This window comes from Schistocerca nitens, chromosome 7 (genome assembly GCF_023898315.1).
Source record: "Schistocerca nitens isolate TAMUIC-IGC-003100 chromosome 7, iqSchNite1.1, whole genome shotgun sequence".
Taxonomy (NCBI): domain Eukaryota; kingdom Metazoa; phylum Arthropoda; class Insecta; order Orthoptera; family Acrididae; genus Schistocerca; species Schistocerca nitens.
Window position 1 is genome coordinate 154122309 of NC_064620.1, and position 24796 is coordinate 154147104.

General features: G+C 44.7%; 1 protein-coding gene across 1 annotated transcript in view; it reads right to left on the reverse strand.

The window, feature by feature from the left end:
* LOC126194891 (cholinesterase 1-like) overlaps nt 1-11080 on the reverse strand; it is a 348159-nt gene extending 337079 nt beyond the window's left edge. Inside the window, exon 1 of the mRNA XM_049933240.1 lies at nt 10889-11080. Coding sequence (XP_049789197.1) covers nt 10889-10912 — 24 coding nt within the window. The 5' untranslated portion in view covers nt 10913-11080. The remainder of the gene's footprint in view (nt 1-10888) is intronic.
* Between the last annotated feature and the right edge of the window lie 13716 nt (nt 11081-24796).

Genomic DNA, 24796 nt, shown 5'->3' on the forward strand with positions numbered 1-24796 from the left:
ATATTATTAGACTGCTATCCCGGTAACCGGCACCTGTTCCAAGACTGGCTACCTAATGGGCTGCCAGAGGCAACAAAATTTTGATTTTCAATATTTTGCGTAATTATTGACCAAATTTCAAAAATGGTTCAAATGGCTCTGAGCACTATGGGACTCAACAGCTGTGGTCATCAGTCCCCTAGAACTTAGAACTACTTAAACCTAACTAACCTACCTGCGACCGTAGCAGTCGCACGGTTCCGGACTGCGCGCCCAGAACCGCGAGACCACCGCGGCCGGCGACTAAATTTAAAAATTTAAAATTCTGTTATAGTCAACTCATTAAGAGGTACAATCTGATGTTAAATTTTAACAATTTTTTGTCGTCAGTCTTCTCGTTGGTCTGATGAGGCCCGCCCCGAATTCCTCTCCTGTGCCAACCTCTTCATCCCGGAGTAGCACTTACGAATTACGTCCTCAGTTATTTACTGGAAGTATTCCAATCTACAGTTTTTATCCTCTACAGCTCCCTCTAGTACCATGGAAGTTATTGCGTGATGTCTTAACAGATGTCCTAACATCCTGTCCCTCCCTCTTGTCAGTGTTTCCCACATATTGCTTTCTTCGCCGCTTCTGAGGAGAATTTCCTCATTCCTTATCTTACCGGTCCATCCGATCTTCAACATTCTTCTGTAGCACCACATCTCAAATGCTTCGATTGCCTCCATTTCCGGTTTTCCTGCGAAATGGCTCTGAGTACTATGGGACTTAACATCTGAGGTCATCAGTCCCCTAGACTTAGAACTACTTAAACCTAACTAACCTAAGGACATCACACACATCCATGCCCGAGGCAGGATTCGAACCTGCGACCGTATCAGTCGCGCGGTTCCGGACTGAAGTGCCTAGAACCGCTCGGCCACCGCGGCTGGCGGTTTTCCTGCGGTCTATGTTTCACTTCCATACAATGCTGTGCTCCAAACGTACATTCACTGAAATTTCTTCCTGAAACTAAGGTCTATGTTTGATATTGGTAGACTTCTCTTGACCAGGAGTGCCCTTTTTGCCAGTGCTAGTCTGCTTTTGATGTCCTCCTTGCTCCGTTCGTCAAGGGTTATTTTTCTGCCTAGGTGGCAGAATTCCTTAACTTCATCTACAGTACTTCGTGACCATCAATCCTGGTATCAAGTTTCTCACTGTTCTCATTTCTGCCACTTTTCATTACTTTCGTTTTTCTTCGATTTACTCTCAATCCATAGTCTGTACTCATAAGACCGTTCATTCCATTCAACAGGTCCTGGAATTGTTCTTCACTTTCACTGAGAATAGCAAAGTCTTCTTTGAATTCAAAGAAATGTGACTGACGCCCGAACAACAAGGACTTACATGCATCGAGAATAGAAAATACTGCATTGAGAATGGCTAGCCACTAGTCGAAATCTGGATTTGTGTAATAAAATCTAAAAAAAGGACGACTGATTGCTGCACTGTATAATTTATGAGCCACATAGTAATCGATGAGTGCATCCACTTTCCGAATGGAAGGTAACCTGCTTAAATAGTTCCTAGCTCAACTTTCACGTGCCGATGTTCTTCAGCACTATCCCAAGATAACTCATTCGACCTCATCTTCCATCTCGAAAACCATTGCTGACTTCGCGTGCTCACTACAGTAAGCATTTTCGGCGCGACACAACGCCCCAGCTGGCAGAGATGACGCATAACAACGAAACATACTAGAAGGTAATGCTCACTGTCTAATGTATGCTAAGGCAAAGAGTAGAAGTATCAAAGACACTGACCTTTTACAGGCTGCATCGTCACTGATTTAAAAGTGTATTATCCCATTTCATGAACCTGAGGTCTAGAGATAGCGCTTTGACTATCCTGACAAGAATAACGTACAATGAATGAAAAAGAAAGTTGAGAATCTGTTAGACGACGATCAGTTTGACTTTAGGAAAGGTAAAGGCGTCACAGACGCAGTCCTAATTTACTTGATAATGGAAGCAAGACGAAGCAAAACCAAGTCACGTCCATAGGTCGACCTAAAAGAAGCGTTCGACAATATAAAATGATGCAAGATGTACGAAATTCCAAGAAAAATAAGAGTAAGTTATAAGGAACTGCGGACGATACACAATATGTACAAGAACCAAGAGCGGATAATAGAATTGGGATACCAAGAACGAAGTGCTCGGATTGAAAAGGGGTGTAAGAAGGGGATACAGTTTTCACCCCTAATGTTCAATCTATAAAACGAAGAAGCAATGACGGAAATAAAAGAAAAGTACAAGAATATGATTAGAATTAGGAGTGAAAGAGCATCAATGATAAGATTCAAAAATAAATGGTTCAAATGGCTCTGAGCACTATGCGACTTAACTTCTGAGGTCATCAGTCGCCTAGAACTTAGAACTAATTAAACCTAACTAACCTAAGGACATCATACACATCCAGGCCCGAGGCAGGATTCGAACCTGCGACCGTAGCGGTCACGCGGTTCCAGACTGAAGCGCCTAGAACCGCACGGCCACACTGGCCGGCAATGATAAGATTCGCTGGTGACATTGCACTGAACTGTCTAATGAGTACAAAATATGGGCTGAGAGTTAACCAAAAAAAAAATAAAGTGAGAAGTGGCAGATACGAAAACAGCAAGAACTTAAAACATCGAAATTTGTGGTGACGACGTAGACGAAGTTAGGGAATTCTGCTACTGCGGAAACAAAATAACCCATGACGGACGGGGCAAATAGGACATAAAAAGCAGACTAGCATAGGCAATGAGGCCATTCCTGCAATCCTGCAAAAGAGAATTCTACTGGTATCAAACACAGATCTTAATTTGAAAAAGAAATCTCTGAGAATGTCTGTATAGTGCACAGCACTGAATCACGGATAACGGGAAAACCATAATAGAAGAGAAACGAAGCATTTGAGTTGTGGTGCTACAGAAGAATGATGCAGATCATGGAGACTGCTAAGACACGGCATGAAGAGGTTCTCCGCAGAATCGGCGAAGAAAGGATCATGCAGAAAATACTGACAAGAAGAAGGCATACGATTATAGGACAAATGTTAAGACATCCGGTAATAACTTCCACGGTAATAGAGGGAGATGTAAAGGGTAAAAACTATAGAGGAAGACAGAGATTGGAATACATCCAGCAAATAATCATTGAAGACATAGGGTGGAAGTGCTACTCTGAGATGAAAAGGTTGGCACCAGGAGATGAATTCGTGGCGGAGAGCATAAACACAGTGAGAAGACTCACGGAAAAAAAAGCACTCTAACACTTACATTCACGAATCTCCTTCTGATTTTTTAATTACTGCGACAGGTACACTGTTGAATACGATATCACATGAATGGGGATAGTATCGTGTATATTAATTAGTAATATAGTTTGTACAAAATTCAGTGTACGTAACGCAATAAAAGAAGACACAAAATTTGTCATGCTATAGGTTTCCTGAAAACCACGAGGGATCTTTAACGACAGCACCTTACAGGACTGTTCAGTTACGATTTTCCTGTAACTTACAGACATTTGTTGAAGAATGGCGTGAACAGGAAATATACAGTAAACAACAGAAGACATGAACTACAGAAAGATGTCATATACACTCCTGGAAATTGAAATAAGAACACCGTGAATTCATTGTCCCAGGAAGGGGAAACTTTATTGACACATTCCTGGGGTCAGATACATCACATGATCACTCTGACAGAACCACAGGCACATAGACACAGGCAACAGAGCATGCACAATGTCGGCACTAGTACAGTGTATATCCACCTTTCGCAGCAATGCAGGCTGCTATTCTCCCATGGAGACGATCGTAGAGATGCTGGATGTAGTCCTGTGGAACGGCTTGCCATGCCATTTCCACCTGGCGCCTCAGTTGGACCAGCGTTCGTGCTGGACGTGCAGACCGCGTGAGACGACGCTTCATCCAGTCCCAAACATGCTCAATGGGGGACAGATCCGGAGATCTTGCTGGCCAGGGTAGTTGACTTATACCTTCTAGAGCACGTTGGGTGGCACGGGATACATGCGGACGTGCATTGTCCTGTTGGAACAGCAAGTTCCCTTGCCGGTCTAGGAATGGTAGAACGATGGGTTCGAGGACGGTTTGGATGTACCGTGCACTATTCAGTGTCCCCTCGACGATCACCAGTGGTGTACGGCCAGTGTAGGAGATCGCTCCCCACACCATGATGCCGGGTGTTGGCCCTGTGTGCCTCGGTCGTATGCAGTCCTGATTGTGGCGCTCACCTGCACGGCGCCAAACACGCATACGACCATCATTGGCACCAAGGCAGAAGCGACTCTCATCGCTGAAGACGACACGTCTCCATTCGTCCCTCCATTCACGCCTGTCGCGACACCACTGGAGGCGGGCTGCACGATGTTGGGGCGTGAGCGGAAGACGGCCTAACGGTGTGCGGGACCGTAGCCCAGCTTCATGGAGACGGTTGCGAATGGTCCTCGCCGATACCCCAGGAGCAACAGTGTCCCTAATTTGCTGGGAAGTGGCGGTGCGGTCCCCTACGGCACTGCGTAGGATCCTACGTCTTGGCGTGCATCCGTGCGTCGCTGCGGTCCGGTCCCAGGTCGAAGGGCACGTGCACCTTCCGCCGACCACTGGCGACAACATCGATGTACTGTGGAGACCTCACGCCCCACGTGTTGAGCAATTCGGCGGTACGTCCACCCGGCCTCCCGCATGCCCACTATACGCCCTCACTCAAAGTCCGTCAACTGTACATACGGTTCACGTCCACGCTGTCGCGGCATGCTACCAGTGTTAAAGGCTGCGATGGAGCTCCGTATGCCACGGCAAACTGGCTGACACTGACGGCGGCGGTGCACAAATGCTGCGCAGCTAGCGCCATTCGACGGCCAACACCGCGGTTCCTGGTGTGTCCGCTGTGCCGTGCGTGTGATCATTGCTTGTACAGCCCTCTCGCAGTGTCCGGAGCATGTATGGTGGGTCTGACACACCGGTGTCAATGTGTTCTTTTTTCCATTTCCAGGAGTGTATGTACAAAATAACATGAAATATTGTTAGCTACACTTCGAAAAACAACCACAGTTTATAAATGCATAAAATTTTGAGACATGCACAGAAAGCATTACATACGTTATTTAAAGTACCAGATAAGCTACCATAACTGTAGCTGAAGAGAAAACTACAACACAAGAGTGATAATGAAACGAAAAAATCAACAATAAATTTGTTTTCCGCCACAAAAGAAATCAGTTTCGCAGTTGCTGCCACAAAAGTGAAAAATTTTCTGTACTATCGTCGTTTGAAGAAAAAGTAATTGCATCACACAAATATTCGTGAATTGAAACTCGAGTAGAGCGCAACAACCGGAAAATCTTTTACCTTCGAGCAAAATTGTTCCGTCACAAAGAAAGTGCCGGTCATAAGAACAATCAGCAAAAGAAATATATGCTTCTCATTGATGAAATAATTGTATTCCCTTGCTTTCAGTGGGTTATGCGCCCTTTGGAGAGTATTGCTTCATGAAGATTTTTAGCTTATGACATTTCATTTTTCACTCGTTTCGATTTATTTTGCGATTATTCAGGTCTGTTGATGTTTCACTAACGATTGGGTCGCAAGCTTGTAATAACTATTTTGTAAATTAAGTAGAAAAAGAATTAAAAACAAACATTCTTATGGCTGGGAGCACTAGTGCGTCTTCATCTGTAAGAAGGTACCAAAGTCCATAGCATTGAATGTCGCGATTGGCCAGCGCCTTGCCGCACTGCTAACACCAGTTCCTGTTAGACCGCCGAAGTTAAGCGCTTTTAGGAGTGGGCTACCACCTGGATCGGTCACCGTGCGGGTCTGCTGGGCGCTGTTGAGAAACGGGGTGCACTCAGCCCTTGTGAGGCCAACTGAGGAGCTACTTGACTAAGAAGTAGCTGCTCTGGTCACGAAAACTGATAACGGCGGGGAGAGCTGTGTGCTGACCACATGCCTCTACATATCTGCATCCAGGGACGCCTATCGGCAGATGTCGGTCGGTACCTTTGGGTATTACGAGGTCTGTTCGGATGGAGAGAGAGAGAGAGAGAAAAGATTGCACCCGGTGATCAAAAAGTCAGTATAAATTTGAAAATTGAATAAATCACGGAATAACGTAGATAGAGAGGTACAAATTGACACACATGCTTGGAATGACATGGGGTTTTATTAGAACCAAAAAATACAAAAGTTCAAAAAATGTCAGACAGATGGCGCTTCATTTGATCAGAATAGCAATAATTAGCATAACAAAGTAAGACAAAGCATAGATGATGTTCTTTACAGGAAATGCTCAATATGTCCACCATCATTCCTCAACAATAGCTGTAGTCGAGGAAGAATGTTGTTAACAGCACTCTGAAGCATGTCCGGAGTTATGGTGAGACATCGGCGTCGAATGTTGTCTTTCAGCATCCCTAGAGATGTCGGTCGATCACGATACACTTGCAACTTCAGGTAATCCCAAAGCTAATAATCGCACGGACTGTCTGGGGACCTGGGAGGCCAAGCATGACGAAAGTGGCGGCTGAGCACACGATCAACACCAAACGACGCACGGAAGAGATTTTTCACGCGTCTAGCAATACTTTTTTTTTGTTCTAATATAACCCCATGTCATTCCAAGCATGTGTGTAAATTTTTACCTCTCTATCTACATTATTCCGTGGTTTATCAAGTTTTCAAATTTATACTTACTTTTTGATCACCCGGTATATGTTAGACTGTGGTATAAGCTGAACGAATATGTTGTTCTTACGACATAGTTGGGCAGAGTGAATGTGGTCTCACATGTTCACTTTCCAGGTCGCAGAACACTGTTAGAAGCAACGTGAAAACAAAAACAAAAAATGTGTCAACTGCATGTTGTTTAGCTTCCAGGGGGATATTAAACAGCATGATTGTCGTTCTTACATTTTTGCTCATTACGAAGATACGAACAGCAGTACGACTTATTTATATAGCCCCCTATATTTATTATTCGATAATCCACTTTCACACATATCACAGTGTGCCACGCACGTAAACATGACGCTACTAAAAAGGTAACACAAATTTCACTTGAACTGCACTCGTAACGTAACTCGTTCACTTGCTGGAGCTGACAGTAAACAAATGGAAACACAAGGAAATGAACGTCCATGGTTCAAAAATTGGTTCAAATGGCTCTGAGCACTATGCGACTTAACTTCTGAGGTCATCAGTCGCCTAGAACTTAGAACTAATTAAACCTAACTAACCTAAGGACATCACACACATCCGCGCCCGAGGCAGGATTCGAACCTGCGACCGTAGCGGTCATTCGGTTCCAGACTGTAGCGCCTAGAACCGCACGGCCACTCCGGCCGGCGTCCGTGGTTCATCTGACAGTCTTCAGTTAGAAGTTTTTGTGAGTACAATGTTCACCAACGAAGAGAAGACAGAAATGTTCGTCTGTCAAGAATGTATGAGCTGAAACGTCCCGTTTCCTTAAGCGTTACAAAAGGAGGAGTCTTGTCAGAAGACCGCTCTCAGTGGAGTTGCCCTCCCAGAGTAGCATTACGCCTACCACCAATCAAAATAAAAGAAAAGCAATAACGATGCATTTTTAAATCAAGGACTGCCTTTAATGCGCATGACATATCGTTACTAATACGGTATGGTACAACATTTACCCGTATTGTGAATAAAAGAACAATTGTTATTCAGCTAACCTGTGTCCGTCACGGATGAGTAGCATTTCTACGTTCTCTTTGCTGGTGTAGGTTGTACTCACAGAAACCTTCAACTGAACACTGCTGCCGGAATGACCAATGTTTAGTTTTCTTGTGTTTTCATTTGTTTACTATCAACACCAGAAAGTCAACGACTTACTACACCACATGAATGTACATTGCGTGCTAGTACTGGAAGAATGATAATCAGCTTTGTGTTACGTTTTTAATGGTGTCATGTTTACGTGAATGATACCCTGTGATATGTATCTGAACAGATGTTGAGCGAAGGATGCGGAATACCGACAATAAATTTAGAGGGATATTTAAACAAGATGTACCGCTGTTCATATATCTCTAACGTACAAAATTATAAGAAAAGCAACCATGCTAGTTTATATCCCCCTAGTAGCTAAAAAGCATTAACTTTATACATTTTGCCGGCCGGAGTGGCCGAGCGGTTCTAGGCGCTACAGTCTGGAACAGCGCGACCGCTTCGGTCGCATGTTCGAATCCTGCCTCGGGCATGGATGTGTGTGATCTCCTTAGGTTAGTTAGGTTTAAGTAGTTCTAAGTTCTATGGGACTGATGACCTCAGAAGTTAAGTCCCATAGTGCTCAGAGCCATTTGAACCAAGCCTTTATACATTTTTCGTCAAATGTTTGGGCGGAGCGAAAACAAGGCTCCATAGAAATTACACAATGTACCTGTATATGTGTTGGAGTTTTCATAGCCATATGAAGAGTGGGAAGTGGTCAAATGAGCTATCAAATTGCCCAGAGTGACGTCTAGTTCAGCTTAACTGCTTCAAAATAATCAGGGTAATTAAGAAAAGCTTAATAACTTGAGGGAAAACCCAATGTTTCACGAACAGCTGCTGTAGCTATATAAATGAAGTGTCAAAAAGTTCACCTCTTCCAGGCCTAGCTAATTTGAGCAAAAAAGTTACATTGATCTAGAAATTGTGGAATTCTTTCTTTCATGTTGAAAAATAAAATAAATATAAAATTACAGTATAAATAGCAACCCTTCTGCTTTCTCTTGATCTGCATATTCTTAGACTCGATATTTAAATACAGGCTGACCCAGGAAGAATGATGAATATTCAAGGATATGACAGGAACGATCATTAGAAAGCAAATAATTCTAGTAAGTGAGGGGTATAAAATTCATGCCTTAAGAGCTACGAGTCACTTCCTCATCTTAGATACTGTGAAACAAATCTTTTGTCCTGCAAGCTCTTCGCTTTCCATATTTTCGGAGGAGGCAGTGTGGACCAAAACAAGAACAAATTTTCAAGTAAACATGGGCTGTAAAACGCATACCCTAAGAAGATGAGCTCTTGGTCACCTCTGCTGATGTAGAACACATCTCTCCTACTGAACGAGTGCTCATAGCTGTTAAGGTACACGTTTTAGATCCCATGTTTACTAGACATTTTTTTGCTTCGAAAGATAATTCCTGTCATGTTCCTGAATATTGATTATTCGTTGTGTGACACCCAGTATATTATATTTCGTGCTCTCTGAATAAAAATATAAAACAAAAAGTTGAGAAAAAACACGGTCGAATGTTTTTTTAAATGGTTTGTCTGAAAGTAAGAAATGATATAGATTAGAGAAACTATTTGCTGTACGTGATTTCGAGCACCATTCAAGAGCGTGTCAAACATTTCTCCAATTTGTTTATTCCGTACTTTAAGACAAATGATTTCACAGCTGTAGCCGGCCGATGTGGCCGTGCGGTTCTAGGCGCTTCAGTCTGGAACCCCGTGACCGCTACGGTCGCAGGTTCGAATCCTGCCTCGGGCATGGATGTGTTTGATGTCCTTAGAACTACTTAAACCTAATTAACCTAAGTTCTAGGGGACTGATGAGCACAGATGTTAAGTCCCATAGTGCTCAGAGCCATTTAAACCAGTTTTGAACAGCTGTAGTTTGGATTGGGCCTAATTGCTTGAAAAAAAATAACTTGAGGAAAATAAATAACTTGAGGAAAATAAATAACATGAGGAGAATAAATAACTTGAGGAAAATAAATAACTTGAGGAAAAACTCCAATATTTCACGAACAACAGCTCCAGCTATATAAATGGAGTGTCAAAAAGTTCATCTCTTCGAGGCCTAGCTAATTTGCGCAAAAATGCTACGCAGTAGAAAATGTGAAATTCTTTCTTTCGCGTTGAAAAATAAAATAAATATCAAATTACATTATGAATACGAACTTCTCTGCTTTCTCTTGATCTGTATACTCTTAGACTCGATATTTAAATACAGGGGGCTAGGAGGAATGATCAGGATACAGAGGCATGAAAGGAATGATCATTCGAATCAAATAAGTCTGGTAAACACGGGCTGTAAAATACATACCTTAAGAGCTATGAGCACGCCTCCGTCTCAGATACTGTGAAACAAATGTCTTGTACTGCAAACTGTTCGTTTTCCATATCTTCGGAGAAGGTAACGTGGACCAAAACAAGAAAAATTTTCGAGTAAACGTGGGCTCTAAAACGCATACCCTAAGAGGAATGAGCACTTGTTCATCTTCTAAACGTGGGCTCTAAAACGCATACCCTAAGAGAAATGAGCACTTATTCATCATCTAAACGTGTTTTAGACACATACCCTAAGAGTAATGAGCACTTGTTCATCTCTGCTAATGTGGAACACATCTCTTTCACTGAACAAGTGTTCATAGCTGTTTTAGAGTCCACGTTTGCTAGACACTATTTTGCTTCGTATGACTGTTCCTGTCATGTCCTTGAATAGTGACCATTCCTTCTGGGACACGCTGTATGTTGTATTTCGTGCTTTCTGAATACGAAATAGAAAATAAAAAATTGAAAAAAACGCTGTCAAGTGTTTTTTTTGAAATGGTTCGTCTAAAAGTAAGGAATGATACAGATTAGAGACATGTTCGATGCGCCTCGTTTGCTGTATGTGATTTCGAGTGTCATTCAAAGGAGTGTCAAATGTTTCTCTAAACTATTTTATTTCTCACTTTAAGACAAATTATTTCACAAAACATTTGGCAGTTTTTCTCCATTTTTTATTTTCCTTCTAGCCAAATGTTTTTCGGGAGGGGTGGTGGGGAGGCAAGGTAACGAGACAGCCAGCATATCAGCAATATCATGTGCCAGTGTTTGCTTCGACTAAAGGCGGTGAACTCACCAAGCAGATAGCGAGCGGGGCCATGGCTGGTGGCGTGGGCTCGCGTGCGGCACTTAGCGTTGTCGAGGTGGGCCCTCGGCGTCCGTTGCCAGCGGCAGCTACCAGCGGCCTACCATCCCACGCCGGCGGACCTTGCAAGCGCGGACTCTCGCCCGACCTCTTCTCCTTGCTATCCGGGGCGCCGGTGTCCACTGAGAGGCGCCGAGGTAGTGCGGTGCCGCGCGGGGCACCCGGCGGCTGCTGCGCTCTTTGGTGTCTCCTCCTCCTCCTCCTCCTCCTCCTCCTCTTCCACCCCTTCCACCTCGATCTCCCCCTCCTGCTCCTCCTCCTCCACCTCCACCTTCGCCCCTCCCGCTCGGTCGCCTGCTACGCCAGCCCTGCCGCCGGGGGGGGGGGGGGGCGCTATTTTGTCGCCGCCGCTGGCCACGTGGCTATTTCGGACACCGCGACGCTCCGATCGCCAAAACTAACGACGCTACACTCCTCCCCCTCCCACCCACCCCCCTCTCTGATTCTCTTTTTTTTTTTTTTTATTCTCTACCTCTTAGACTCTTTTGCCTCTTCTAAGAGTGTTTAGCCGCAGCAATCGAAGAGACAATAAATTACGACACTTGGCACGCTTTCCCGTGGCCGTTGACGTAAGTAAGAGAAGTGGGAATTCCGGTCGATTCCGACCAGGGAAGAGGAGACACACATTTCTGCGAGCGACAAAACAAAATAGTCTGCTAATATATTCTTAAGTATCACTTTGTATCCGTCTAATTACAACTGATAAAACAAATTTTTAGGGCCCTACATGTTTCGCCTTTGTTATTTGAAATGCATCATCAGTGGCCTGAAACATATACATACGAGGGTTGCAACTTTAATAGTGGCAGCTATTTATTTACTGCTCGTACAAAATAGATATGTGTTTCAAAGTTTTACTGACCTTCAAAGTAGTCACCAGCATTGTGTATAACCCCTTGCCAGCGATGTGGAAGTCGTAGGATACTCTTAGCAGTGCCAGTTGTGTTGACAGTACGAGCGGCGCGGGCTATTGCCCGACGAATTTGTAGCAGTTCTGAAGCGAATGCTGTGAAGTGTGTGCCTCAGTTTAGAAATCGAGTTGAACTTACGAGGGCTTAAGTCAGGGGAGTGCAGTAGGTGGTATAGCACTTAGCAGCCCCGTCAGTCAAACAAATCGGTAACAGCTTGCACTGTACGTGCTTGAGCATTGTCCTGCAAAATGCAAGTCAGGTCCTGCAGAAAGTCTCATCACTTCTGTCTCTATGCTGTTAATTTTTGGAACACAACCTACGGCCAGCTTAGAGACAGAAGTGATGACACTTTCTGCAGCATCTGACTATCATTTTGTGGGACAATGCTCCAGCACGTACAATGCAAGCTGTTACTGAACTGTTTGACTGATGGGGCTGCTAAGTGCTATACCACCTACTGCAAAAATGGTTGAAATGGCTCTGAGCACTAAGGGACTTAACATCTGAGGTCATCAGTCCCCTAGAACATAGAACTACTTAAACTTAACTAACCTAAGGACATCACACACATCCATGCCCGAGGCAGGATTCGAACCTGCGACCGTAGCGGTCACGCGGTTCCAGACTGAAGCGCCTAGAACCGCTTGGCCACATCGGCCGGCCCCAGCTACTGCACTCCCCTGACTTAAGCCCTAGTACCTTCAACTCGATGTCCCCCCTCCCCCCGGTAGCTGAGTGGTCAGCGCGACAGAATATCAATCCTAAGGGCGCGGGTTCGATTCCCGCCTGGGTCGGAGATTTTCTCCCTAAAGACTTGCACCCGGCGAACGGTCTACCCGACGGGAGGCCCTAGTCATACGACATTTACATTTAGTTCAACTCGATTTCTGAACTGAAGGAAACACTTCAAGGCATTTGCTTCAGAACTGCTACAAATTCATCAGGCAATAGACGGCCCCGCTCGAACTGTCAACACAACTGGCACTGCTAAGAGTATCCTACGACTTCACATTGCCGGCAACGGGTTAAATGTTCAAATGTGTGTGAAATCCTACGGGACTTAACTGCTAAGGTCATCAGTCCCTAAGCTTACACACTACTTAATCTAAATTATCCTAAGGACAAACACACGCACCCGTGCCCGAGGAGGACTCGAACCTCCGCCGGGACCAGCCGCACAGTCCGTAACTGCAGCAACGGGTTATGCACAATGCTGGTGACTACTTTGAAGATCAGAAAATTTTGAAACACGCATCTATTTTGTACGAGCTATAAATAAATAGTTGCCATTATTAAAGTTCCAGCCCTAGTATTTGTATTGGCGATGTATCTGGTAATAAATATGTAATCAGACGCTTGAATGGTTTGTCGATACAAATATGTTTTCGAGCCACTGCGGGCTTATGCTTAAATAAATCGTATAAAAAAACTAAAAAAGCGACTGGTTTCATATTTATTACCAAATAAATCGCCAATTTAAATCACAGTTCGTCATTCACGGTGGATATACTGAAATATACATATTTGTGTTTGTACTACTTTGTTTTACACGCTTCACATTGTTAATTGAGGCTATAAACAATTCTGGCGCCTTCTAACGCAGTAATAGTTTTTTTTTATTTCGTATGGCGACAAGAATACATTACATAGATTAAACAGCAATGATGTTAACGGTAATACAATATACAGGGTGAGTCTCCTAACGTTACCGCTGGATATATTTCGTAAACCACATCAAATAATGACGAATCGATTCCACAGACCGAACGTGAGGAGAGGGGCTAGTGTAATTGGTTAATACAAACCATACAAAAATGCACGGAAGTATGTTTTTTAACACAAAGCTATTTTTTTAAATGGAACCCCATTAGTTTTGTTAGCACATCTGAACATATAAACAAATATGTAATCAGTGCCGTTTGTTGCATTGTAAAATGTTAATTACATCCGGAGATATTGTAACCTAAAGTTGACGCTTGAGTACCACTCCTCCGCTGTTCGATCGTGTGTATCGGAGAGCACCGAATTACGTAGGGATCCAAAGGGAACGGTGATGGACCTTAGGTACAGAAGAGACTGGAACAGCACATTACGTCCACATGCTAACACCTTTTTATTGGTCTTTTTCACTGACGCACATGTACATTACCATGAGGGGTGAGGTAAACGTACACACGTGGTTTCCGTTTTCAATCACGAAGAGGAATAGAGTGTGTCCCACTGGAAACGCGTCGACGTATGTGGTATCAGCATGATGGTGCACCTGCACATTCCGCAATTAACACTAGGCTGACCCTCGACAGGATGTTCGACGGGCGTTTCATAGGACGTGGAGGACGCATAAATTGGCCAACCCGTTCTCCCGATCTTACACCTCTGGACTTCATTCTGTGTGGTACGTTAAAGGAGAGTGTGTACCGTGATGTGCCTACAACCCCAGAGGATATGAAACAACGTATTGTGGCAGCCTGCGGCGACATTACACCAGATTACTACTGCGGCGTGTACGACATTCATTGCGCCAGAGATTGCAGTTGTGTGCAGCAAATTATGGCCACCACATTGAACATCTATTGGCCTGACATGTCGGGACACACTCTATTCCACTCCGTAATTGAAAACGGAAACCACGTGCGCACGTGTACCTCACTCCTCATGGTAATGTACATGTGCGTCAGTGAAAAAGACCAATAAAAAGGTGTTAGCATGTGGACGTAATGTGCTGTTCCAGTCTCTTCTGTACCTAAGGTCCACCACCGTTCCCTTTGGATCCCTACGTAATTCGGTGCTCTCCGATACGCACGATCAAACAGCGGAGGAGTGGTACTCAAGCGTCACCTTTAGGTTACAATATCTCCAGATGTAATTAACATTTTACAATGCAACAGACGGCACTGATTACATATTTGTTTATATGTTCGGATGTGCTAACAAAACTAACGGGATTCCATTTAAAAAAAACGTAGGTTTGTGTTAAAAAACATACTTCCGTACTTTTTTTTATGGTTTGTATTAACCAATTACACTAGCCCCTCTCCTCACGTTCGGTCTGTGGAATCGAATCGTCAGCATTTGATGTGGTTTACGAAATATATCCAGCGGTAATGTTAGTTGACTCACCCTGTATATAAATTACGCAAGAAATAAATTACATTCGCGAAATTTATTCCCAGTTGCGAATATAGACTATTATCAGCTGTGTAGTGGAATGACGACAGTGAAAATTTGACCCAGAACCCGGATTCCTCAGTTATCGCGAGCGGTCGCCTTACCATCAGGTTACCGAGCACGAATCACGGCCACACCCAAACTTCCATATGTCGTCAACCGTGTCTCTACAACCTGTACTCGTACATCCATTATGTATATTCCCATATGGGCGAGACATTTTACTTGAAAGTCGCTTGTCCGGTGTCGGCGAGTAAATGCGATATTGCATCGTAATTTGGAATAACACAGGTATTGCAAAATCTTAAATACCGTAGTCTTAGGTTAAGTCGATAAGACAATATTATCCGCGTGAATAGAGTAAATATGAACAACACCTGGGTTAATTACACGTAAAAGAAATAAAAAGGTAATTTTATAAACAGAATATGTATTCTAAGTTGTGATAGGAAAGTTCTTTAAATATTCGCAAGCAGTTGGTTACAGTTGGACATCTAAGGTTTCTAGACACCAGACTGCCTCTTCAGAGAGTTCATATATGCTGGACAGAGTTCCAGCATATTTCCGCGGAGGAAATTCTGTGACTATGTGGCGTATTGTTTATCGCTGGTGTCCGCCCATCGCACTTGGCACTTTCAGCGATTCCCCACTTGTGTTTAAAGTCTTGGCATCTTCCGTGCTTGGTGCGTATGCGATATAGGATGATCCACAGCCTGCTAGGTAGGAGTTTCGTGTAGGATCGACAATGAGACCTTGATATTTAGGATTGGCTGCGAACCACTCATACCGCCATGCAGTTTCTGGCTGGAGTCCTTCAGAAATAAACCTTTTCCCAAGTCTCCAGGAGTTCCTAGACTTTAATCGTTGCCTTTGAGTGGCATCACAGTCACGGTCTAGAGGCAGCTCGGCATTTCTGGAGAATTTCTGGAACATTTCTCCCATTCCCTAACTGTTTAAATATACACTTAAAAATTTTGTGAATGCTGCTCTACATCTGTTCTTGTTCGGGTTTTGGCGCTATTCTTCTACTAACTGCCATTCGAAATTTCACAGCAGTAGAAAAGTAACACTCATTTACTTCATGTTATGTTATGGAAGGGAAAACTGAAAGGTGGAACGAGTTCAAATGGGGTTCAAATGGCTCTGAGCACTATGGGACTTAACATCTATGGTCATCAGTCCCCTAGAACTTAGAACTACTTAAACCTAACTAACCTAAGGACAGCACACAACACCCAGCCATCACGAGGCAGAGAAAATCCCTGACCCCGCCGGGAATCGAACCCGGGAACCCGGGCGTGGGAAGCGAGAACGCTACCGCACGACCACGAGATGCGGGCGGTGGAACGAGTATATAGAGGGTCTATACAGGGTAGATGAACGTAAAGAAAGTTTTATAGGAATGTAAGAGGACGTAGATGAAGATGACATGGGAGATATGATACTGCGAGAAAAAATTGACAGAGCACTGGAAGACCTAAGTCGAAACATGACCCCAGAAGTAGACGACATTCTGTCAGAGCTACTGATAGGCTTGGGGCAGCCAGCCATGACAAAACTTTTCCATCTTGTGCGCAAGTTGTGTGAGGCAGGCGAAATACCCTCAGCTCTCAAGAAGGATGTAAACATTCTAATTTCAAAGAAACAAGGTGCTGACGGGTGCGAATATTACAGAACTATCAGTCTGATAAGTCATGGTTGCAAAAATCAACACGAATTCTTTACAGAAGAACGGAAAAGCTGGTAGAAGCCGCCTTCGGTGAAGATGAGTTTGGAATTCGGAGAAATGTGGGAACACGCTAGGGAATACTGACCCTACGACTTATCTTAGAAGATAGATTAAGGAAAAGCAAACCTGTGTTTACACCATTTGCTAACTCAGAGAAAGCTTTGGATAATGTTGACCGGAATACTCCCTTCAAAATTCTGAAAGTAGCAGGGTTAAAAGACAGGGATCGAAATATTATTTACAACTTGTAAAGAAACCAGACGCTTTTGTAAGAGTCGAGGGGCATGAAAGGGAAGCAGTGGTTGAGAAGGAAGTAAGACAGATATAGCCTACCGTCGATGTTATACAGTCTGTACATTAAGCATGCAGTAAAGGAAATAAAAGAAATTTTTGGAGTAGCAATAAAAGACCATGGAGAAAAATTAACACTTTGAAGTTTGCCGATGACACTGTAATTCTGCCAGAGACGCAAAGGACTTGGAAAAGCAGTTGAATAGATTGGATAGTGTCTTGATAGGAGGACATAAGATGAACAGTAACAAAAGCAAAACAAGGATAATGGAATACACTCGAATTAAATCAGGTGATGCAGACGGAGATTAGGAAACGAGATACTTAACGTAGTAGAGGAGTTTTGCTGTTTGGACAGCAAAATAAATGATGATGACCAAAGTATACAAGACATAAAATGTAGTCTGGCATTGGCAAGAAAACCGTTTCTGAAGAAGAAAGATTTGTTAACATTGAATATAGATTTAAGATTTGGGATTTAAGTGTTAGGAATTCTTCTCTGGAAGTATTTGTATGGAATGTAGTCCTGTATGGTAGTGAAGCATGGACGATAAACAGATTAGACAAGAAGAAAATAGAAGCTTTTGAAATGTGGTGTTACAGAAAAATGCTGAAGATTAGGAGGCTATTTCACGTAACTAATGAGGAGATACTGGATAGAATTGTAGATAAAATGTTATGCGTGTACTACGTGGTACTTCCTGGGGAGCGGATCGGACCACCCTCCATCGTTTGTACCGATCAGTTGTCCGTTCTAAACTAGACTGTGGGTGTTTCGTTCATGCATCTGCACAACCGTCCATCTTACGCCGTCTTAATACAGTCCACCATCGTGGAATCCGTTTGGCCACTGGCGCCTTTTACACTAGCCCGGTTGAGAGTCTCTGCTGCCGAACTACTGCTGCCGAACTACTGCTGCCTCCTCAGCAGACAAACATACCGTTCGTCTGCCACCCATCCTATGCCTCCTTCTTCGATGACTCCCTTGACCGCCAGTATGGCGCGCGTCCTTCTCTGTTACCGCCCGAAATTCGGTTTCGGCTGTTGGTCCTGCAGCTTAACTCCACACTACCTGTCACGTTCCCGATGGATGTGAACCCTTCGCCACCTTGGCTTTGTACGGCGACTCGTGTTCGTCTTGGACTTCATTTGCTTCTTAAGGAAACTACTCTGGATTCGATCCATCACTGTAAGTTCAAAAATGGCTCTCAGCACTACGGGACTTAACATCTGAGGTCATGTCCCCTAGAACTTAGAACTACTTAAACCTAACTAACCTAAGGACATCACACACATCCATGCCCCAGGCAGGATTCGAACCTGCGACCGTAGCGGTCACGCGGTTCCAGACTGAAGCGCCTAGAACCGCACGGCCACACCGGCCGGCTCACTGTAAGTTTCTCAATCTTCGCACTCAGCGATAATACCCCGTGTACACTGATGGGTCTCGAAGTGCCCGTAGTATCAGGTTTGCCTCCATCATTGGCACCGACGATTTTCGGTATCGGCTTCTGGAACATGCTCACTATTTACACCAGAGCGCTTCGCCCTCTATCAGGCTATGCAGTACATCCGGGGACACAGACTTTTTAACTGCGTTATGCGCTAAGATTCTCTCGGTGCGTTCAGATCCTTGTGTGCTCTACACAGTCTATCCCTCAGTTCGACAGGTCCAAGAAAACTTCAGCTTGCTCAGTCTTGATGGAGCCACTGTAATGTTTATGTGGGAAACGAGGCAACTGATGCTGCTGCCAAGACCACAGTCCTCCTACCTCTGCCCTCTAGTTCTTCCATTCCTTCTGATGATCTTCGTGTTGCCGTTGTCGGCGAGTGGTGTCACTTTGGCATCACCACCGGTGTTCTCTTCATGGATACAAGTTCCGTGGAATTGAACCTCTCCTAGCAATTTAGCCGATCTCCTCTCGGCCCTCTCGCCGCGATGACATCATTTCAGCTAGGTTGCGTATTGGACAATGTCGTTTTAACCATCGTCATATGTTAGGTGGTGATCCCCACCACAATGGGCTCATTGTCGTCAACTTTTGACGATTCGCCATTTGCTGACCGAATGCCCTTTTTCAACCACTTATATTGTAGTGTCCGTCTGCCGTCTGAGCTATCGGCAGTTTTATCGAACAACGCGCGGGCTGTCAGCCGCGTTTTACTTTTTATCCACCGTAGCAATATGGCGAAGGACATTTAATCTATAGTTCGAACCTCTGTTGTCTCTACAGCGTATTTTGTGGACCTTCCTCCAAGAGGAAATCCTTGTCCTTAGCTCTCTTCTCTTCCGTCGGTTGGACTTAACGTGTAGTTGCTTTTAACTTCTTTTTTCTATGAGTGTTCTAAGGTTATGTCATGGGCGCGTATGACGTCAATTTTTCAATTTTTTTGCGTCCTCATGCAAAACAAACCACCTGACTAGGAGAAGGTATCTGTTGACAAGGCACATTCTGACACGTAAATCACCTATTTAGTATCGGAGGAAAGCGTGGGGGTAAAAACTGCAGAGGGACACCAAGACATGAATACACTAGGCACCTTTAGAAGCATGTAAGTTGCAGTAGTTATCCGGAGATGAGTGGGCTTGCACAGGATAGAGTAGCATGGACAGCTGCAGCAAACCAGCCTTCGGACTGAAGACCGCAACAACAACAAGTATTTGTGTCGTTGCCAATTTTTGCAAATTATTGCCAACTATCGAATACGTGTTTGCGATATATACAGGGTGGTCCATTGATCGTGACCGGGCCAAATATCTCACGAAATAAGCGTCAAACGAAAAAACTACAAAGTACGAAACTTGTCTAGCTTGAAGGGGGAAACCAGATGGCGGTATGGTTGGCCCGCTAGATGGCGCTGTCATAGGTCAAACGGATATCAACTGCATTTTTTTTAAATATGAACCCACATTTTTATCGCATATTCGTGTAGTACGTAAAGAAATATGAATGTTTTAGTTGGACCACTTTTTTCTCTTTGTGATAGATGGCGCTGCAATAGTCACAAACATATGACTCACAATTTTCGACGAACAATTGGTAACAGGTAGGTTTTTTAAATTAAAATACCGAACGTAGGTGCGTTTGAACATTTTATTTCGGTTGTTCCAATGCGTTACATGTACCTTTGTGAACTTATCATTTCTGAGAACGCATGCTGTTACAGCGTGATTACCTGTAAATACCACATTAATGCAATAAATCTTCAAAATGATGTACGTCAACCTCAATGCATTTGGCAATACGTGTAACCACATTCCTCTCAACAGCGAGTAGTTTGCCTTCTGTAATGTTCGCACATGCATTGATAATGCGCTGACGCATGTTGTCAGGCGTTGTCGGTGGATCACGATAGCAAATATCCTTCAACTTACCTCAGAGAAAGAAATCCGGGGACGTCAGATCCGGTGAACGTGTGGGACATGGTATGGTGCTTCGACGACCAATCAACCGCTTCAACCGCACGCGAGCTATGTCCCGGACATCCATCTTGTTGGAGGTACATCGCCATTCTGTCATGCAGTGAAACATCTTGTAGAGACATCGGTAGAACATTACGTAGGAAATCAGCATACATTGCACCATTTAGATTGCCATCGATAAAATGGGGGCCAATTATCCCGCCTCCCATAATGCCGCACCATACATTAACACGCCAAGGTCGTGATGTTCCACTTGTCGCAGCCACCGTGGATTTTCCGTTGCCCAATACTGCATATTATGCCGGTTTACGTTACCGCTGTTCGTGAATAACACTTCGTCGCTAAATAGAACGCGTGTAAAAAATCTGTCATCGTCCCGTAATTTCTCTTGTGCCCAGTGGCAGAACTGTACACGACGTTCAAAGTCGTCGCCATGAAATTCCTGGTGCATAGAAATATGGTACGAGTGCGATCGATGTTGATGTAGCATTCTCAACACCGACGTTTTTGAGATTCCCGATTCTCGCGTAATTTGTCTGCTACTGATGTAAGGATTAGCCGCCACAGCAGCTAAAACACCTACTTGGGCATCATCATTTGTTGCAGGTCGTGGTTGACGTTTCACATGTGGCTAAACACTTCCTGTTTCCTTAAATAACGTAACTATCCGGCGAACGGTCCGGACACTTGGGATGATGTCGTCCAGGATACCGAGCAGCATACATAGCACACACCCGTTGGGCATTTTGATCACAATAGTCATACATCAAAACGATATCGACCTTTTCCGCAATTGGTAAACGGTCCATTTTAAAACGGGTAATGTATCACGAAGCAAATACCGTCCCCTCTGTCGGAACGTTAAGTGATACCACGTACTTATACGTTTGTGACTACTACAGCGCCATATATCACAAAGCGAAAACAGTGGTCCAACTAAAACATTCATATTTCTTTACGTACTACACGAATATGTCATAAAAATGGGGGTTCTTATTTCAAAAAACGCAGTTGATATCCGTTTGACCTACGGCAGCGCCATCTAGCGGGCCAACCATAGCGCCATCTGGTTTCCTCCTTCAAGCTAGACGAGTTTCGTTCTTTGTAGTTTTTTCGTGTGATGCTTATTTCGTGAGATATTTGGACCGGTCATTAACAATGGACCACTATATATGGAAATGGAAAAAAGAACACATTGAAACCGGTGTGTCAGACCCACCATACTTGCTCCGGACACTGCGAGAGGGCTGTACAAGCAATGATCACACGCACGGCACAGCGGACACACCAGGAACCGCGGTGTTGGCCGTCGAATGGCGCTAGCTGCGCAGCATTTGTGCACCGCCGCCGTCAGTGTCAGCCAGTTTGCCGTGGCATACGGAGCTCCATCGCAGTCTTTAACACTGGTAGCATGCCGCGACAGCGTGGACGTGAACCGTATGTGCAGTTGACGGACTTTGAGCGAGGGCGTATAGTGGGCATGCGGGAGGCCGGGTAGAGGTACCGCCGAATTGCTCAACACGTGGGGCGTGAGGTCTCCACAGTACATCGATGTTGTCGCCAGTGGTCGGCGGAAGGTGCACGTGCCCGTCGACCTGGGACCGGACCGCAGCGACGCACGGATGCACGCCAAGACCGTAGGATCCTACACAGTGCCGTAGGGGACCGCACCGCCACTTCCCAGCAAATTAGGGACACTGTTGCTCCTGGGGTATCGGCGAGGACCATTCGCAACCGTCTCCATGAAGCTGGGCTACGGTGCCGCACACCGTTAGGCCGTCTTCCGCTCACGCCCCAACATCGTGCAGCCCGCCTCCAGTGGTGTCGCGACAGGCGTGAATGGAGGGACGAATGGAGACGTGTCGTCTTCAGCGATGAGAGTCGCTTCTGCCTTGGTGCCAATGATGGTCGTATGCGTGTTTGGCGCCGTGCAGGTGGGCGCCACAATCAGGACTGCATACGACCGAGGCACACGGGGCCAACACCCGGCATCATGGTGTGGGGAGCGATCTCCTACATTGGCCGTACACCACTGGTGATCGTCGAGGGGACACTGAATAGTGCACGGTACATCCAAACCGTCATCGAACCCATCGTTCTACCATTCCTAGACCGGCAAGGGAACTTGCTGTTCCAACAGGACAATGCACGTCCGCATGTATCCCGTGCCACCCAACGTGCTCTAGAAGGTGTAAGTCAACTACCCTGGCCAGCAAGATCTCCGGATCTGTCCCCCATTGAGCATGTTTGGGACTGGATGAAGCGTCGTCTCACGCGGTCTGCACGTCCAGCACGAACGCTGGTCCAACTGAGGCGCCAGGTGGAAATGGCATGGCAAGCCGTTCCACAGGACTACATCCAGCATCTCTACGATCGTCTCCATGGAAGAATAGCAGCCTGCATTGCTGCGAAAGGTGGATATACACTGTACTAGTGCCGACATTGTGCATGCTCTGTTGCCTGTGTCTATGTGCCTGTGGTTCTGTCAGTGTGATCATGTGATGTATCTGACCCCAGGAATGTGTCAATAAAGTTTCCCCTTCCTGGGACAATGAATTAACGGTGTTCTTATTTCAATTTCCAGGAGTGTATATACACTCTTTGTGTGTGTGTGTGTGTGTGTGTGTGTGTGTGTGTGTGTGTGTGCAACGCGTGCGTGCTATTTTTGTTAGTTTTTTTTAGATTTCATCAATGGAATGTGTGTGAATTTGTATTTGTTTTAAAATAGGTAGATGTCTAAATGAATACTTTTATTTATCTCATCATTCCTTTTATTAAGTTTAGCACAGAGTTTGTGTTGACGTTTCGAATGGCAGTGACCAGAACAATAGCATCAAAACCGGAACAAGAACACCTACGAACTTTGTAAATAGAAATTTAAGCTACTATTACGTCGTAGAAAAGCAGAAAGTGACAGCATTGTTCATAAGCTCAATCTATAATGTCCTGTGTGTAAAGCAAAATAGTACGAACACAAATATGTATATGCTTCTGGACATTGGTGATACACTTCAAATAATAAAAGTGAAGCGTGTGTGGCACTAAAGAATCGTTTTATTCAGTCGCAATTTGAAGGATCCAGAGTGATAATTGTCAACGTCATCCGCATCGACGCGCAAGTCGCCGAAGTGGCGTCAAATCGAAAGACTTGCACCCGGCGAACCGTCTACCCGACGGGAGGCCCGAGTCACACGACATTTTTTTTTTTTTTGTCAACGTAATATTACATGCAACTGAAGATGAGAAGACGAAAAGTTGAGGATTTTATAATATTCTCCATTCTCCTGTTTTACTGAAATAAATAAGCGGACAATGGTTCCAGCCATAGCGGGTCTGACTTTACAGCGTGCCGTCTTGAGATGTCTCCTAGAAGCGTTACAGTCCTGTAAAGTCGAGATCCCGAATCTGTTTCGACTCAGCAACGTGTGTGAGTTTTAAATGTACCGATACTACATGATGCTGCACATATTGGTGAGGCTTAACGAAACGAAGACGAATGGCAAGATAAAGTAAGGGCTAGAAGGGAAGGATGAAGATCGAACAATAAAAAATAAAAATAAAAGAATTTTTAAAAGAATGGGTGATGTGAGACTGTCCGATTTGGAAGCTGAGCGGTCTGATTGCCATATGGAGGATCCGCGTGGAATTTCCAACAGTGATAGAGATTTTTCATTGTTGGGGCAAATGGAAAAGGCTGAGGCCAAATGAGAATCTACTTGAACGACAAGTAGCGTCTCCAAAGGTCTGGAAGCAAGACAAAGGCCAGGGGAGCGGTTTACTTAACCCATGCGCCTTAATGCTGATGGTGTTGTACCTTCAGTTCGTGGACAGCTATGAAGCTCTCCACGCAACTATAACCTGTGCAAACCTTTGCATCTTCAAATAACTACTGCAACCTACATCCATCTGCACCTCTACATCTACATTTACAAAAATACTCCACAAGCCACCCTATGGCGCGTGGTGGAGGCTACTTTGTACCACTGCAAGTGGTTTCCTTTCTTGCTCCATTCGCAAACAGAGCGAGGGAAAAAAAACGACTATCTATATGCCTCCGCACGAGACATAATTTCTCTTATCTCCGTGTTCCCTATGCGTATGTATAATGGAGGCAACAGAATCGTTCGGCAGTTAGCTTCCAATTTCCTCAATAGTGGTCCCCGAAAATAACGTCGCATTCTCTCCAGCGATTCCCATTTGAGTTCCCGAAACGTCTCCGTAATACTTGCGTGTTGTTCGTACATCCAAGTAACAAATCTAGCAGCCCGTCTCTGAATTGATTCGACGTCTTCCTTTAATCCGACCTGGTAGGGATC